Below are 18,908 nucleotides of genomic sequence, written 5' to 3'. Positions count from 1 at the left end.
AGAAGGGTGGCAGTTACTCACTCTTTCCCTCGCCCTCTCTCTCACACACACTGAAATCTGTCATGGAAAAAGAACTCAATACCTTTAGGCCTCCGGAGATGTTAGAAAACATCTGAGTGACTGTATGCGTGTGGTGTGTCGCTGCTCTGAGCTGAGATCGCTGATTTACCTTTATTTTGCTGATTGGAGGACAGGAAACATAAATATAGACTGAACATTCACCTGCTTCCCTACGCGACTTTGATTTGGGAAAACAAAATTCCCACATCCCCCTTTCAGGCTGCTTGTTCTCAGAAACTCTTGTGTCAGAAGAAATATAAATATTTGGCACAGGATGTAAAACGCATCAGCAGCCGTGTGATTATCGTCTCTGTAATAAAGGGAGTTTTGATGGGGTTTACTTCCCACATGAGTTTTTTCATTGAGTGGTCAGTGGTGAGTTCAGCTGCGTGGATCCGTGTGCGAATTTGTGTAGGGTGTGTCCTGGGAAGGCAATGCAAAGAGCTAAGATTGGATTGGTTTTTTAGACCACAGGCTTTGGTGTTGCTCAAACCAACACCTCCCACTGACATCTATTATACTGCAGGGAGTGAGCAAATGAGCGAGGAAGGGGGAGAGAGCGTGCACGTGGAAAGAGAGTGAAGTCGTTTTAAGTCTTAGTGCGTGTTCAGTAAGTAGACAGAAATCCAGTCACCTTTCAATTCAACTTCATTACCACTGCAAGTGTGTGTCAGCACATGTCCATGCTTGTGTGGTGAAAGTGTTTGTTTGCATGCGTCTGCATAGCTTTCCTGTCTGTCCTCCGCCCCTCGTTTAGATTCTGTTCAGCACTGACCCATGTGCCCTTGGTAAACAGCTTTTTGCCCTGGCTTGTAGACAAGGGCTTATGTGTTTGCATAAAGGTGTGTATGAATTTTTGCATCCCGGAATTCAGCCTCGAAACCACAACGGCGGCTCTGCATGACAAGTAAATCTCTCGCATAGTAATCCCGAGTCAAAGTTTACTTTACCGGGAGATTCCCCTTCGTTCTGATTGGTCTATACATGCAAACCATACATGGATCAATGGTTCCCCTGTAATGCTGTAAACCAGCACCAGGTACCTTAAATCTCCTGGTGCTAAACTACAAAGCTCATAAAGCTGTGCTGTGGGCATCTTCTCTCCCAGTTTTCTGCCTCTCTCCTTTCAAACTCGATTCCCTTTAATACCAGGAGGACTGGAGGAAGAAATGTGAGCAGAAAGGCGAAAGTATGAAGCCACAGAAAGAGAATGAAGTGGAAAATTTTGGGGAGAAGGCAGAAAGAAATTTGGTAAAATGAAAGAAATGGTGAGAGTGGGAAAGATATGTAGGAGGTAAGAGATGGTCAGAGAGAGAGGAGATGAAATTGCTCTTTAATCAGTGAGGGGCTATATGGAGGCGGGCCGAGGTGCCTACTGTAATCCGATACACATGCACGCGCACGACGTGCACGCGCACCAAGGCAGGGGACTGAGTGAGCGGTCCTGCTCGCTGCCACAAACCCGGCGGAGAGTGGAGGGGAAGGAGCGCGTGCTACCGGGAGAGAGAGAGGGGGAACAGGGCAGAGCGTCTGAGCGCAGACACGCACAGTTGTGGGAGGACAGCGGAGAGGCACCACGTTTCGTTCTGCCTACCAGCTTTACGCACGCAGATCGAGCTGCTCGGAGATCCTGCGTTGTCTTTTGCGCATGAACTGACCATTACCGGGAAACTCGATGGGAACACATTTAATTTCCTTACCAAGAAAATGCGCCTGAAGATATTTGCATAAAACAATTGGAAATATTTTTAATCCAAGGAGGAAAGACGCGAGTTACTTTTTCCCGTTTCCGTCGCAGTTAGCGCTCTCTGATGATCTTTTTGGTTTCTAGTTAATTTGAAACGCACGATTTTCTTTATTTACTCTGCTGATCTGTTTCCCTGCGCTGCCGTCTGTGCGCACAGCAATGGATTTTAAACCGTGTTTAGAGTTCAAATTGCGTTTCTAGACAAGTTGAGGAGAAGTGGCGGCACGCACTCACACTGCTCGCAAGAACTGTTTATTTTCTCCGGCGTGTTATTCTTAGAGAGTCGGGTGAACGCTGTCCGGCTTTTGGATTTTGGACACAACCGAGTTGCACGTTAGAAAAACAGATAACTGTGGAAACGGTCAGGGAAGTGCGACCTGGAGCCGAGTGTCAGATAAAGCAAATAAAACCACACAGGAGGAGAAGACGTGTTTTATTCCGAGGGAGAAAGATGGATTTATTCGTTTGGCTCTGTGGATGTATTTTGGCTCTTCTGTTACCTTCAGCGGTAAAAGCCGGGGAAGGAGGTAAGTTTGATGCTGTTGCTGTCCGCCTAAATCCAAGCGTCACACAAGGTGTAAAAAGAGAAAATAGGAGCAGTTACACATCACAAAACGAATAAAAGTTGTTTTCTTTCAGTGCAGTGAAAGTAAATTCAGGGAAAGCATCATTGCGCATTTGGTGACTACGGGATCAAGCCAAATCTCCGCGCACTGCTGAGGGACGTTGATTACTTTAATCACATTTAGGAGACAGACCCGCGCTGCTGGATGGCCTGTGAGTCAGCTCTCTCGGTCCGGTGCAGGGACAAACGTTAGGAAGTACGAACGGGAAACAGAAATAATTTTGTCACGATGACTTTACAGATGAAGTATCTTCGTCACCAGCCGAGGTTTTTTTTTTTTTTTTTTTTAATTTAATCCAGGGCTGATTTTGAAGGGGTGCTGGTTTAATCAGCGTTGATTTTTATCGTTATAAGTAACGACGTTCAGTAATAAAAAGATGACAGATCGAAATCTTTTGTCAATTCCTGTCGGGAGTAATTTTGTTGTCAGGAGTTCTTCTTCCAGCACGTTTCCATCTCTTGCGCTCTTCTAAAATTCCTCGAAACTGTTTTTACTAAAAGGAAAAAAGCTGAACGCATTTCTTTACGGTGACTGCCTCTCATTCCGGGAGCGCGGAGAGGTGGCGGCCGGTGTGACGGGACTGCTGCCTCCGTGTACCGGAGGTCAGGTCCGGCCCGGCGCTCCACGGAGGCTCGCGTTCGCTCCCGAGCCCGTGTGAGCGACGGGATTTGCGGCTGTGTAACCCGACCACGAGTTCACCTTCGAGTGCATAAGCGGGAATATGATGTGAGAAGGGAACACGCATTTGCTTTTTACGCTCTGTTAAATGTGGCGAGGCGGAATCTATCGCTGTGTGCGTTTTCGTCTCCGGACAACCTTTACGCACGAGGAGGATAGCCACAAAAATCTTTTTCCATATGTGAACTTGATGCACAGACGACGTTTTAAGTCTCTTTGGTTACAACGAACCTACTTGTCACCACATAAAACACTCGTTACCCAAAGTTTCTGTTACATCGTCACAGGCAGGGGCGTATGGGGAGTTCGACTCAGCTGATGGACACTCAGGACTCCGAGTGGTCTAACATAGTTTACGTAAATTTAAGAGCTTAGCTACTGCGGCCTTTACCAGGAGACTGATGACTTTTGTTTTCGCTGCACACACTGATTGTTACCACTGGTTTCTCATTGCTGCCGATGCAAAGACCTGAATACTTGGAGATATACTTCTAGTCTCTCCTCGAGTTTCACTTTCTGCTTTGTGGTGAATGCATATGTGTAAATCTAGAGAGAGAGAAGCGAAAGGGGGTGGCTGCAGGGAGTTTGGTGGCATTCGAGGTTTTACTGCCTTATTCCGGAGGGCTTTTGCAGATCTCATGACTTGGATTGAGTGGCCCTGATTGCCAAATGTTGTTTTGGAGAACCACTTGGTACAGAAGGCACAGGGAGGGCATTCTTTACATACAATTCATTTCTGATGTGAGAAACTGTGGAGCATTCTGCTATCTGTGGATATTTCTACATTAGGTTAAATCTGAACTAGTAATTTAAGGCCTGTGTGAGGTGATGTGATTAATATTATAAATAATTAAAAACTGCTTTGTGCAAAGCATGCAACGGTTCTGAGGCTTTCCTCAAAGAACAGCAGGTCATTTGATCAGCAGTTGTTTGTCTTAAAATTAGTCATATTTATATTCAACACCAAAGCAGGAAGTATGTGCTGCAGTCCAGCACAGGAAACATTCAGATGGAAACTCTGTGGCATTCAAGGAAGATGAATGAGGTGTTTAACTTCAATGCCAACGACTGGAGTTTGTTCTTTTTCCAGCTAAATGACGCTGACAGTGGGGATAAATATGAGAACATGTTGATATTCTGTTCTTTTTTGACCTCTTACTTTATGTTCGCTGACAGCAGGTGAAGCCTGATTTTCCTGGGGACCCCCCCGAGCTCCACTCGAGGTTTCCCTGCAGGTACACTGAGCATCTCTGGAACAAACACACATTTTGAGCAGTAGGCTATACAGAATGGAGCTTTCTCAGCAGTTAACTTTTATAGATGCCTCTACTTTGTTCTCTCTGGAGAGATGAGCAAGGAAAGCATAGTGAGACTAAGAAGTGTATATATAGAGAGACGCAGGAGGGATGGAAGTACAGAGGGAGGAAGTAACAGAGACAGCAGAGACAGAAACAGGCAGAGGGAAGCAGCAAAAAGCAGTGAACGAAACGGAAGAATGATTTTTAGCCTCGCTGTTTGATCCTGTTTCTTCATTCCGTTTGATCACAGCTGTGCCTGGAAGGGAGATAAACGGACATAATTGGCCACTCAAGACCAGCTGTCTGCCTCCATAGTGTCTCTGCTGAAATATGGTGGATGATGAAACAGGATCACCATGATACTAAGTGTAAGAAGTGTGCTAGCGGTGGTGGTGAATTGCCCACAGGTACGCATTAAGGTTTGGTTTATGTGATTGTTTTTGATGGCTCCAACCGGCTTGGTGTGATTTTAAAAGTCTGAGCAGTGGGAAGAATTTCAGGAGGTGAAGTTAACAACTCCATTTACATGCAGGGGAATAAATAAGAACGTCTGGCAGACTTAAAGGCTTATCGTCTAGCAGGTGCTTCACCATCCACATGAAGATGTTTTAGTTTGGTCGCTGAACATGAAACAGCTTCTCCTGTACGTGCACCGTGTGCTGTGAGTGTGAGTGGGTCCGTTTCCCGGTGGGGTCGGCTCGTAGTAATTAAATGTTACATCAATTTGGGTCATAATGCTTTGTAAGCATCAGCTGGCCATCAATAAAACAAATCATCCATGTGATTCACATAATGGGGTTATAGCTCAGAGCCTAATGAACTGACTCGCTGCCACAAACAGTCATTCCACGTAATTACAAATCCAGGTTTTAACCTGAAACACTGCAGATATTAGAGCACGCAAATATGAATTCAACAGTATTTTCTGTAATTGCACAGGCCTTTACAGAGCTGTGTAAAAACTCAAACAGCATGCTTATCATTAAGAGCAATTAACGATCCTTAAATCAGCTTCTTGATGAATTTGTGTGCATTCTCCACAATCTGTTTGTTTTGAGTTATTCTTTTCTGTCGTATTTGTCGACTGATCCGCTGATTCTGAGGGAAGGAAAACAGAAGATTATGTGTAACGTGCGAGCTGTTGCCAACATGAATTGGAAACTTTTCTCCCCATAAAGTACACACAAAAAAATGGAGCAATAAAAAAAAAAAATGAAAGAGATGCATTGAGCAAGAAATCAGGAGAGTTTGGACGTGTGAAAGGGAGAAAGTATTACGGGGCATTAGTGAAATAAGAGGAAGGCAGCAGAGTGTGAAGCAGTAGTTGAGTGGAGCCACCTGCAGTAAACTAACCCAGATTTATTCTTCTCCTCTGAAACGCACAAGAGAGTTTCTGGGCAACGTACTGCACATTTTATTAATAAATATGTACTCCTATTATGATACACTGAAGGTGAAGGATTTAATTTTCTTCATGTGATCTTGATAAGTATAAAATGACATTATAATAAAGGGATGTTTGACACTGAATATGAAATGTTGCTCACCCGTTTTTACAGATATCAGGGAACGGATCAGACTAAACGCTGCGTTGGCCTGTGATGGTCAGGTTTATTACTTACTAGGTTTATTAAAACATTTTATCAGATAGCTGAGTTTGCCGAGCTGGTGCAGGTGACACCTTAGAGCCTTTCCACTGATTTCATTTTAATCATCTTGCAGGCAGCAGGTGTTTTCCACCAGGCCTCAGGATTAAGCGTTACACATATTCATCAGTGACTCGGATCACCACGGCGGCTTTTTTCCCTTTTTTTTCCATTTTTCTAAAACAAACAAACAAACAAAAACGAATGCACTACATGCCACTGAGCCGTGCAGCTAGAAGAAAAACAAAAATCACATGCATCAAGCACGATGACATTAGTCTCGCAGTCATTAGAATAATGATAGCCTAAAAACAGAGTGGTTTTTCCATCGACATCAACAACCTAGCTGCAATGAGCGAATAAACATTAACCCAATTAACCTTTGGCACAGTCGCCCCTTCTCTTTCTCTCCTCTCATCTGTAAAAGGGAAAGGACAATTAGTGGGTCCAGCAGGATGTTCTAATTACAGTTATCATGCCATTAGTAAACTGTTAGTATTCTAGTGTCTTCATTGGCCACTGGTAATGACTGGAGTAATTAGAGAGGATGCTGGGAGCGAGTGGGTGTTCTTGTGTTTGCAGCCTTGTGAAGAACATTTGTCCTCAGAGGGAAAGGGAGATCATGGAAATCTTTCAAATGAGGATATTTGCCTGTTCCCACTTCTTTGAAAATCCTCGCACACAAAGAAAAACCTGTGTGTGTGTGTGTGTTTGTGAGAGAGTAAGCCAGGCCTTCTGTGTCTGCAGCAGTCCCTCCGGAGCGCTGTGGAACGAGGCCACAGGTTGTTTTCCTTTTCCTCTCCTCGTCACACCGAATCATCCTGTTGTTTTCTTCTTTTCATGGCACTCCAGCTCTTCTTTAATAGTGCGCTCTGTCTCTTTCTCCACACCTCCCTCTGTCAGTGTTTTCCCTCACCCCGATTAAGAAACCTCCCTCACCTTCTTTTAGCCCCACTTTGCCACGGTGGAAAATCTCTTTACTGTTTCAGCCGCTCACTTTCTGTCTGGTCCCTGGAACTCTGTCAGTCTGTGTTTTCTCGTACTTTGGAAATCTATTCACACGACTCGCTAGAGATGCTCATTCATACGCTGCTTAAAAGGAGCTCTATTCAGTGACTTAAAGGAATACGTCACATTTACGGCCCACCGATCAGCAAAAACATTCCTTACATAATCAATTTTTTTATATACAAGATATAGGATGATTGATAGCAGCCTTCACTGCAATCGTAATGTCAAAGTTAGCAATTTTACACAGCAGGGCTTAGATGTAGCTAAAGAGATTAAAGAAGATATTGACTAAAAATGTCTAAATATATGAAAAGTCTGTGTTAAATGTGCAATACGTCAGATTACTGGCTTGGAAACACTAAATTCTGATAATTCAGTGTAGTTTTTATTAATGCTGTCAGCGTTAATCTCATTAAAATGATGTTAAATGAGATTAACGCTGACAGCACTCGTTTTTATTGCTTTCAGTGTTAGTTTTGGTCTTTTTTAGTTGTTATTGTATCGAAAGTATATGTCAGAGGTGAGATTTAGGGTAACGAGTGCACGTATTACAATAAAAACACAACTTTTTGAAAGCAGTGACTCCAGAGTCTCACTAATCACAGCCATCATCACCTCATCAGGCAAACGAATGATATTTTCTCTACATTTGAGTTTAATTTTGTTCATTATTTTGTTTTAGTTACTAACAACCAGTGTTGGTCAAGTTACTTGAAAAAAGTAATCAGTAACTAATTACTGATTACTTCCCCCAAAAGGTAATCCCGTTACTTTACTGATTACTTATTTTCAAAAGTAATTAATTACTTAGTTACTTAGTTACTTTTAAAAAACACGATTTACAACCTGAATAGGTGATAAAGTGATAGATCTTTCAGCCCAATTCTACTTTTTCTACATAATCCATCATACAAAATGTAATCAAATGGAAAAGTCTCTTTTTAAAACTTGTTTTATTAGTTTTAATCTTTTAACTTTATGCATCAAGCAAAAATATAATTATATGCAACATTCTCTGACTGGAAGAAATTTGTTTAACATTTAAACCTATTTTCTGCACATTCCAGCACATAAAATATTTTTTGTGTGTGTGTTTACACTCAGTCTTTCAAATAGATGCAAGTAAAACACAGCAGAAAATAAATAAAATCAAAGACTAGCGGTCCTTTTGCTCTATTTTCACCTGTAAAGCAGGAGCAGGGTAGGCGGAGGTTTACCCTGGTGCAGGTGTGCTGCGGTCAGTGGAAGAATCCGCGAGTTTCTCTGTGAGTTTCCCATTACGTCGTAGCTACTCGCTGCTTGTTTGGAAGTTTAGGGGTTTTCTTTGCTGTAAAAAGAAGTTTTCTTCCCACGCACAACGGACACTAATGTTTTTGTCACTTTTTATGGAATCAAACTCAAAGTAAGGTCAGTACTTCCACGCTTTAAACGCTGCACGCTCATACTCTCTCTGCACTCGATATATGATCCATTGTTGATCTGCACACAGCTGTTGTCACCAACGTCGCACTCGCTTACGTCACTGTCATCAGACGTTCTTGCAAAAAATCACGGTTTTAGTAACGCAGTAACGCAGCGTTCCTACGGGAAAGTAACGGTAATCTAATTACCGTTTTTGCAATAGTAATCCCTTTACTCGTTACCTGAAAAAGGTAATCAGATTACAGCAACGCGTTACAAGTAACGCGTTACTGCCCATCTCTGCTAACAACAACCATGACAGAGACTGTAATTTTTCTTTTTGCACAGTCATCATCAGGTCAGTAAACACATCGATGGATTTGCATTTGCAGCCATTAGAGAGCCAGGGTTTATTTTTCACCTTGTACCGCCTCACCTGCACTTAGAACGTCTCCCACAGCCATCCATCAGCATCAGCTGACACTCCCAGCTCCAAACTCAGATCTTTAGCTTCTTCGGTTATAGCTGGCACGCTCACACGGTGCCCTGATGTTCGTTTGCTTAGAGAACTTAAGGAAAGTCGGGTCAGACCAAAGCAGCACCAATAAAAACAACAACTCGTTCCAGGACGAGGAATTCTACTGACTGCACCTTTAATGGTCTCCTTCCCTCACGCTGCTCTGCCTCTGGGAGTTTTTCCAATTAGCCGCTGCTGCTCTGGTATTGATCTGAAGTCTTTCTCTGTGTCTTATTTTGTCTATTGTTAGATTCTGTGTCTACTGTCTAAAGCCCCGTAGATCAGGGTGTGCCTTTGCTCCTGAGCAGAGAAGCTTGATCTGATGTCGGTGCTTTTTCTGTATCACACGCTCAGCTCTTTTTATGAGTCACTTTCTCCCTTCTCCTCATTCTCCGATCGCTCTTTCCTTTCTTTCAGATCCTTTGTAGTCTTCCACTCATCCCTCCCTCTGCTTTACACAGATATAAACACACGCTCACTCTGTGGTTTTCCACTGAGTCTTAATGCAGGGCACCTGGAGAAAACAGCCCCACCTGTTTGTGTGTCTGTGTGAGTGCAGTATGTGTGTGTAGGTTATAATTTTTTTTGTCCGGTGAGCTTTTTCTGAGCTGCTGACTTTCTCCTTTCAGCTGATGAGAGACAGATGTTCTTGCATTACTCTCCCTTTCTCGCTTTCATCCAGCTCTGGCTTTTTCTCCTTTGCTCTCTTTTCTCTTTCTCCGTCCATTCCTGAGGTTTCCCAGGTTTGGGGGAATAAAAGCACCTGGGTATGATCCAAACAACACATTTCACTTTGTTATTTTCAGTGTCTGTCATATTCCCAGAGTCACACCAAAGGTTTTTAATTGTGTTTGTATCTCTAACGTTTAAGGATTTGTGTCTGCAGCCTTTGTAGGTGTTTCACAAAGAAATGCAGACAAAGATTGGAAAACTTTCCCCTCAGGCTTTGATGCAGATGGCCAGAACATACTGATAAATTTAAGGACCGACTCTTTAAAGGTCACCGTAACAAGGTTGCAAGTCTCACGCTGCTGTTGGTGGATAACAGGTTAACAAGCTTTCTGGTTAGCTGACTCATTTCCTTGCTTTCATAACAAACACTCACTAAACCACTAATGCTTTCATGACGGGGTCGGACCAGCGAGAAGAAATGTGGACTCTGACAGATTGGCAAAGTTCTCGCAGACAAGCAAATCGATTGCTGCGAGCTGAAAAGTGTCTGTTTAGAGTCAAATCAGACTCCCTCAGAGGGGAAACGAATCTGTAAGAGAGCTTAAAAACAAGGTCAGAAAATTTGCATTTGGGGCCAACAAACAAGGATCTGGTTCAACTGTGCGAACCAGCTTCATGTAGAAGAGTGCGCACGAGTTCAGGTCTGTGGGAACTGTCATAGATTCCTCTGTGGGTACATCTGAGTGTATGTGTGTGCTGAGGTGGGAATGTGGGGAAAAGTTGCTGAATAGGTGTTATCAAGGATGCAATACTAAACGTGGCAGAGAGCCATAAATAATGCAATGACCTGTCTTAGCACCATTTACTGCTGCTTATCGTGTGTGTGTGTGTGTGTGTGTGTGTGGTCTGTATTCAGAATGGGGATGTACAGTGGTTGCATTTGTTGTGAATGTGTGGTGCAAATACAGCCTGAAGATCACACATGCTGATGTGGTTGAGAGAAAAGCTTTACTGTGTGAAAACGAGGGTCAAGAGGAGGAAAGTGTTTGGATAAGGCAAGGACACACTGCGCCAAAGAATACGATGTTTTGATACGGCGCCTTGTGAAAGTACCCGCTCGGCGCTGTATCGGTCAGAGCCTATTTGATGCTACGCTGTAGGATTAGACCAAATGATAAAAAACAAAGTCAGACAGGACTTAACGCTGATTCAGGTTTCCACAGTACTACAGTCACTGTAGCCTCTTTTCCACTAGCTAGCCTTTTCCCTAGTTTTCCATTAGGTGGTAGCACTCCTTCACAGGAATCAAACGGCAACGATGCACATGGCCACACCCAAACCTGGAGTCCGACAGAAAGCTGCAGGCCGAGCAGCAGGCGCACCATCGCCTCGACGTCCTCCAATCTTGTGTTGTGTTGCATAGAAATGACATCACTGGACTTTCAATAAGTGCCCCTCAACTGTAATGGAAACCAACCATTACAGTTGAATCAAATCTAGTGGAAAATAAGCTTAAACCTATGAAGAGAACCTCTGCTGTTATAAACTCTATTCTCTGTGTTAGTGTAATAAAAGAAAAATGAGTAAAGCAAGCATTGCGGCACCAAATTAAGCTGCTGCTTTCCATCGTTTACTTGTAATTGCCAGTTACAAAGTAATTATTCATCCAGCCTTCAGAGAGGCAGCTCCGTAAAACAGCAGAATAAAACCAAAAATAATCCCCGTCTCCTGTCGCCGGCAGCTGCTGCATTCATCCTGTTTGCCCAGCCCCACTTCACCAGGATGGACCGTCACCTTGCTCGCAGCAGGCTGCTCTGTGGCGATTAAAGGATGATTCTGTCTTTAACCTATTTGGTAATTCTTGACGTGAAGTCAGGCATTTCCCCCACTCAGCATCTTCTCTGTTCTGACACACATTGCACTTTTTTTTCACAGCGTGCACGTCTGGGTGGGGAATACAAATTAGGATTATAACAGGTTTGCTTTTGGAAGCTGTATTTATGCACCTCCCTGTTTTACAGACATAAACCCGGAGCCGTGTCCCTCCCTTTGCACGCTGGCCTGTCGCTGCAGGGGCCTGACGTTTCACCGGCTGTATATTTACATGTTTCGTGTGCAATATGAAATTCATCATGAATGGCACTTCATTCTAAAGGATCTGATGTCATCCGTGCGCTCATCGCCTCAATTTGTGTCACTCTCTGCTCTGTTTGGATGCAGTGTTTGTTGAACGTGTGCACGTCCGGAGATTAATAGACCCTTAAAGTAAAGCAGACACTATACTTCATGCACACACGGCACCTGCCTAAATATCACACCGGCCTTATTCATCAGACACTTGGAGGAGCTGTCTTTATCGGCCGTATGCCAGAGGTGAAACAGGGAGAGGAGAGGTAATGAGACTCAGCCAGAATATATATATATTTAGCAATTAGCTTTAGCAGCTAACACCTGATACCAGAGCTAGCCTGTATCAGCTGACAGCTCAAAATCAGCTGATACCTTTATGCACATCCTATTGGAAAAGCTCATATAGAGAATGTTATGCTACAACTGCTGCTACCTCTGCAAGCCACTTTGCAACCCACCTCTACTCCAGTTTCTCCTTTTCATGCCATTTTTATGCCTGCTCTGTACCAGGAGTTTAGCCCCCCCCCCCCCCCCCCCCCCACCTTAAGCTTCCCACATGTGGAAAACAGAAAACTATGCTGCCAAATATAGATTTCAAATAGGAATAACCTTCTTTTAATCAAAGTGGTCCTAAAGGATACCATTAAAATCACGGAGAGCAGCTCCTGAGGTAAATGCTGAAGTGTATAGTTGCACAGGTATTTGTTTAAAGCGTCCAGCCAGCTTTAACCACAAATGATTCACGTGTAGCTGAGTCAACGTCTATGGAAAGAACAATTTGGTCAGCTATTAAAAACAAAAATGTAAAAAAACAACAAACCTCTGGATCTGCCAGAGTCGATCTCCTTATCCTTTAGTCAAATCTGACTTTATCAGTCAGATTTGAATCCGCAGTCATTGATTCTACACCCCTTGCATCACCTCTCCAAGAGTTTTCATTAGCTACGTTTAGCAAAGCAGCGTGTGCTAAAAGTGGTGTTTGGCTGATGTCGTTGTGAGATTCCAGAGTGGTTAAACACTAATCCAGGTGGTGCTGAGATGAAATCCATCTGGCTGGGTTACATCGCCCACGTAACCCTACTCCTGTACCACTGTATGTCAGGAGGACATAAACAGGACTCGTTGGTTCACAGCGCGAGAGACCAAAGAGAGGCAGGCAGAAACGCTGAGATACGGAGCGGTTATCACTAATTGTTTGCAGACAGAGTGAGGTAGACACCAGACACAGATGCCAAAGTGTCACTCACAGTGTGCGCTGAGCGCTGAAGTCTTACCGGCGCTTTAATCCTCCCTTACTGACTGTCTGATACGCAGTCAGCCACGTGAGCGTGGCGACAAAGTGATATTTTCGACGTGCGTTTTTGTTTGACCTTTTCTTTTAATTAGCTTCGAAGATGGTGCCCGATAAAGTGTTTATGCGTGCGTGTATTAATGTTTGCATATGTTGACTCCACTCAGAGTAAGTTTACAGTAGCCACACTATTAATAGCTACGCCTTTAAAACATGCTGCATTCTGCCGAGCAGTTTGACTTGGCTATGTCATCCCTCTCAGCACAGTGGCGATAAATAAAACGTCACGGCCCAGCGGGTGAGATAGTAGCAAAGACAGCTCACCTAACCCCCTCCTGCTGCTCTTCCTCTGTGTTTTTTCTTTGGAGGCGAGTTTCTTGATGCATATTTAGTCACGGCTGAGAGAGCAATAAGCTACTGACTATCAAGAGCTTGATTGTGAGTTTGTTTTTCCTTCTTTTGAAAACAGGAAATTATTTTTAGGGGCTGCTCACCGGCCAAATATTTCCCATCAAGCAGCCGGCGCTCACAGATGCTGTTTTCACTAGAATAACCTGGCCTATTGTAGCCATCTTTTCTTCCTCCAAAATATTTGCAGAAAATCCATCTGCTTTGTTGGACATGCTCTGATTGATCACATTTTTGGGGGCTGAAATTCTTCCCTGGATATTTGAAATAATAGTCTCTTTTTGTTAAACAAAAAGCACTTACTATTAATTTTTTGTGCTATAATTGATTTTTCTGCCAGTGCAGAAGAACAAATTACTCCTGTTATCTACTTTAACCCTAACCTGCATCACTTGGGTGGATGTTATTGTGGAGCAGACTAAAAAAACGTGGCGCTCGACTGTTCTCTGTCTGTCGCTGGCTCAGACTGCGCCATTATATCGGACTCAACAAAGCTCGCATTCAGCACATACTCGCCACGATGGTTTAACTTGTGTTTTGCAGATCTTAAACAATGAAGAAGCTCGGCATATTTAGCCCGTGCAGTCCATCAAACAGGAGAGCCAGCATTGTGCACAATAAGTGCCAAAGATTTCGTACAGTGGAGTTGTGTGTGTTGTGCCGCTGGGTGTCACAGATATGTATGAGTTACCCATCTATGTCAGGGTCCATCTGCGGCAGTGAACGAGGAGTATTGTTTATGATGTGACACAGACGTATGAGTGCTGACAAGTGGGTCCGCTCTGTGACAGTAACTGCTGCATCTGGAAGTGTGCGTGTGTGTTTGTGTGTCTGTGTGCGTGCATGGGAGTCCTTCCAGTCCAGAATGAAGTCTTTGTGCTTCACGATGCTGTGTTGACCTTTAACCCCGCACACACAGAGACACACTCATATCCTGTCTCTGCACACACTGCTCTTATCTGCATTTTATCTGTTTTGCTTCATTTATTGTGAGAATTCATGCACGACGAGCAAATATGCTCTGAAATAACTGGAAGTTCACACATGCTCCTGGTCAGTATCGATGAGCAGACAGAACTGTAGCCCCGCCTACTGCTGTGAAGGTTATTACAGATAAAAATTAATATGGAAGTTTATCTCTCGTCATTGTTTTATCATTTGTCTTCAGTTGTATTTTATTTTTTCACCTTTAGTCTTCCGGGTCACGTAGCCTCTGCCCTCTTGTTCCTGAATTTCCCTGAAAACGTGACTCGGTGAACTTAATCTAACCTGTGAACTCGTGTGTTGACCTGTGTTAAAGTTTCATGATTTTGGTGACCAAAGCCTATAAGTAATCATATCATCCACTCGAGTTTTCCAGACTTGTGTAAAACATGATTTCTCCTTATCTCTCTCTGTTTCCATCCAGCATCTGAACCATGCGGCGGCACTTTAGATGCGAGCGATGCGGGCTACATCACCACCCCCGGCTACCCTCTGGAGTATCCACCTCACCAGAACTGCCGCTGGGTCATCACGGCCCCCGAGTCTTCGCAGCGCATCGTCCTGAACTTTAACCCGCACTTTGAAATAGAGAAACTGGACTGCAGGTAAGCGAAAAATGCACAAAGGACTTGATATATCTTGCCAAAAAAGGAGTAAAAACTAGCAGATTAAGAGATTTAAAGCTGCTCGCTAAGTCGCAGCTGAGGAAAGACGAGAAGTTTTGCAGACGGCTTTTTCTGTGAGCCAGCCTTTCTCTCTGTTGCAGAGTGTTTTCGGTGAACTTCAGCCCACTCTCCTCCTGTTTCTCTGGCTTTAACTATCCCATAATAATCACTCTGGGACCTCCCTGGGTCCCTTGTCTCTAATTATCAGGGTCTAATTACAACACATTTACTGTTCCAGCATGGTTTTCACACTTTGGAAGAATTAACACAGATTAGAGGATTTGGTGTCCATCATTGTTTTTTGGCTGTTTGGCGTCGGTTGCACACCGAGGCTCACAGAACGAGGACATTTTGACTGTCTGAAATAAAAATACAGCAAGCAGTGATAAAGGCAGGCTGGATAACAGGCTTCCACCAGGGTTTGAGTCTACTGTTACCTCCACTTTGGCTGCAAACAGTTGAGTACAGAGGGAATGATTTGCCTCATAGGTCATATAGAAAGTTCTCACTTCAAGTTATGAATGTATTAACTGTCCAACGCTTTGACTTGGCTTAAAAGAAACTACTTACTGTCACATGATGAGTGAATGCATCCTGCAAACAGCAGAGGAGACCCTTTGGGGCATTGCTGCCACTGTGAGCGCGCACGAGCATGCACGAGCACGCACGCTTCCGTTCCCGTGCATTCCCATCCAGTTATTAACATTTCAGCCGTATCAATTATAGATAGGTGAATTTCCCCACTCAGATGTACCAAAATCATTCAGACATTCCTTTGTTGGAATTGAAGCATCAATATTTCAACCGGCTGCCTGTTTGTTGAGAGGCTGAAAGGTTGAAAAGCCCGCTGTGCTTTGCTCAGTTTTGCTTCTTTCGCGCTGTGCTGTGGAAATGAAAAGCATACTTCTCTCTCTCGTCTCCCCCAACATTTTTTTTCCACTTTTACTCTGCATTCACTTTGATACATTAGATGCTCTTTCTCTCTCAGTTTTGTCTCTCTGACATATCTATCCTCCCTTCTTTGCTACATCTGCACTTCCTTTCCCCTTCCTCTCTGAGTTTTTTGCATCCATTTAAACCCCGGCCGTTTCCCAGGAGGAGGAAATCTGCAAGAAACACCAGCAGCTGATTTATTTATTGTGGTGCATGCATACTGAATGTGTACATGTGTGTTTGTACACTGCCTTTAAAGAACTCCAGTTTGTTCCCAGTGATGACAAGCACCTTTTTTGCAAAGCCACCGTACAGATTATGCCATTAAGAGTTCGATATTCACACTGTTGGTGGTAACATCTCAAGCTTACAAGTGTCCTACAACTCAGGGCTATTTAAGTCTACAGGCACCGAGTGCGTGCATGTGTGTGTGTGTGTGTTTGTGTAACAGTAGGCTGAAATTTAGCTGTTAGGTTCAGAGGGCAAAGAGGCCGAGGAGAAGAGGCTGCCGGTGTGCGTCTGTGTTTGTGGGGGGAGTGTACACACAAACACCAGCACAGCCCCCTGATGTCTCTTTCATTTAACACTGTTTGGTCATAAGGACGTTATAAATGTGTTTCTTTTCTTGGGCATGCAGATTTTCAGCTCTGAGCAAGTGAAAACTGCCATTAATCTTTAGTTTGTGGGGACGGAAACACACACATTCACATTATTGGGACAAAGGAGTCATCTGTGTTAACAGACAAAGAGTACATTATGAACAAGCATATGCTTCCTCTCATATTTTTAGCATTAAAACAACCCCCTCACCATACAGTAGCATCTGTCTCTCCACCAACACTGAGCTGCGACAACAGCACGGTTATGAATCTGCATGCCCGGCCAGGCAGGACTTGTTTTATTATGTCACTATGATGAAGCAATCTCATCTATTATGGGCCTGATTGCAATTTAAGATGGGAATCTGTAATCTATAATGCATCGCATTTTGTCAAGCACTCCGGTGGCTCTGCAGAGAAAATCGATGGAGTGGAAGCCAGAACAAAGAGAGATGTTTTCATTAAGATTCATGTACAGCAGTAATTTAAGTGCAGGGAAACAGCTGAGGGGACTCAGGGAGATGAAAAGGAACAACGGGAACATCGGGAACTCCGTGAATCAACATGGCTTCCCTTTTTGCATCACGTGACCATCACCGTGGTGACATGTATGTCCATGGAAGTCTGCTGTATTTGTAATACCTGTGTGTATTTTTAAGCCAGTCTGAACTCGATAATCTGACTGAAACTGTAGCTATTTGTGTCTCTTTATGTAGCTTGTATAGATGATGAAAGATATTTCATATTCAATTATTTAAGAAAGTCATTCTCACTCGTTTCCAGTTTGTTACATTTACTCATTTATAACAATTTGAGACTTTATTGTCAAGTCTAAGCATACAGGAGATACTGTTTCTCTCTTACCTTAGCATAAAAAAGCAATTAGGAATATTTGAAAAAGTTAAAAGGATACTCGAGGGAACAATTCAATTCAATTTTATTTATATAGCGCCAAATCACAACAAAAGTCGCCTCAAGGCGCTTCATAGATACAGAGAAAAACCCAACAATCATATGACCCCCTATGAGCAAGCACTTTGGCGACAGTGGGAAGGAAAAACTCCCTTTTAACAGGAAGAAACCTCCAGCAGAACCAGGCTCAGGGAGGGGCGGGGCCATCTGCTGTGATTGGTTGGGGTGAGAGAAGGAAGACAGGATAAAAGACATGCTGTGGAAGAGAGACAGAGATTAATAACAGATATGATTCAATACAGAGAGGTCTGTTAATACATAGTGAGTGAGAAAGGTGACTGGAAAGGAAAAACTCAATGCATCATGGGAATCCCCCGGCAGCCTACGTCTATTGCAGCATAACTAAGGGAGGATTCAGGGTCACCTGGTCCAGCCCTAACTATATGCTTTAGCAAAAAGGAAAGTTTGAAGCCTAATCTTAAAAGTAGAGATAGTGTCTGTCTCCTGAATCCAAACTGGAAGCTGGTTCCACAGAAGAGGGGCCTGAAAACTGAAGGCTCTGCCTCCCATTCTACTTTTAAATACTCTAGGAACAACAAGTAGGCCTGCAGAGCGAGAGCGAAGTGCTCTAATAGGGTGATATGGTACTACAAGGTCATTAAGATAAGATGGGGCCTGATTATTTAAGACCTTGTATGTGAGGAGAGAACATATAAGACACTTTTAAACGTTTGTGGTATGTTTAACCAAAACCACAGCTTTTTACCGAACCGTAGTCTCCCAGGTGACAAACCCACGATTTGCTCCGTCACCAGCACTGATGACGGATGGCCTCAGAGGCATTTCAAACGTCTGCGGTCTTCATCTGCGTCGCCATCGACCTCTCATACAACAACAGCACTCGCTGCCCTGAGATGAAAATGTTCTGCTTTATTTCACCTTAGAGGCACGCATGCTTGGTGTCGCTGTTATTCAGCACACCCAACAGTGCGCTATGAAGCACTCAGGAAATCAAATAGGTTTATAATTGCTCAAAACTGAAATGCCAGCTGTCCCAGAGGGCGATGGGAAACAATGCTGCTTGGATATGTGTCTCTCCTGGAAGACATTCTGAGCGTTGTGCTTGGTCGGACACAAAAATAGTTTTGTAATGAATGGAAAATATCTAGGAGGGAGTTCAAACCCAGCCTCAGAACATGGCATGAAGAGCGTGACCATCAGAAATCACCACACTAGGTTTTTCCTTCAGCCGAATGTTAGAAAATTTAGAGGGAAGAAGTTTTTTAAAGCCTAACAGATTTATGAAAAAGTGTTGAGCAGCAGGCAAACG

At 43.6% G+C, this 18,908-nt stretch overlaps 1 protein-coding gene across 3 annotated transcripts in view; it reads left to right on the top strand.

The window, feature by feature from the left end:
- The first annotated feature begins 1,505 nt into the window (after positions 1 to 1,505).
- Positions 1,506 to 18,908, top strand: part of nrp2b (neuropilin 2b) — a 106,692-nt gene continuing 89,289 nt past the window's right edge. For all 3 annotated transcript variants that reach the window (XM_085135317.1, XM_085135315.1, XM_085135316.1), the window contains exons 1-2: positions 1,506 to 2,334; positions 14,894 to 15,074. In XM_085135317.1, coding sequence (XP_084991443.1) covers positions 2,259 to 2,334; positions 14,894 to 15,074 — 257 coding nt within the window. In that variant the 5' untranslated portion in view covers positions 1,506 to 2,258. The remainder of the gene's footprint in view (positions 2,335 to 14,893; positions 15,075 to 18,908) is intronic.

The sequence above is a fragment of the Neolamprologus multifasciatus genome, chromosome 16, assembly GCF_963576455.1.
Source record: "Neolamprologus multifasciatus chromosome 16, fNeoMul1.2, whole genome shotgun sequence".
NCBI lineage: Eukaryota > Metazoa > Chordata > Actinopteri > Cichliformes > Cichlidae > Neolamprologus > Neolamprologus multifasciatus.
Note: the sequence above shows the minus strand (reverse complement) of the source record. Positions and strands in the feature narration are given on the sequence as shown.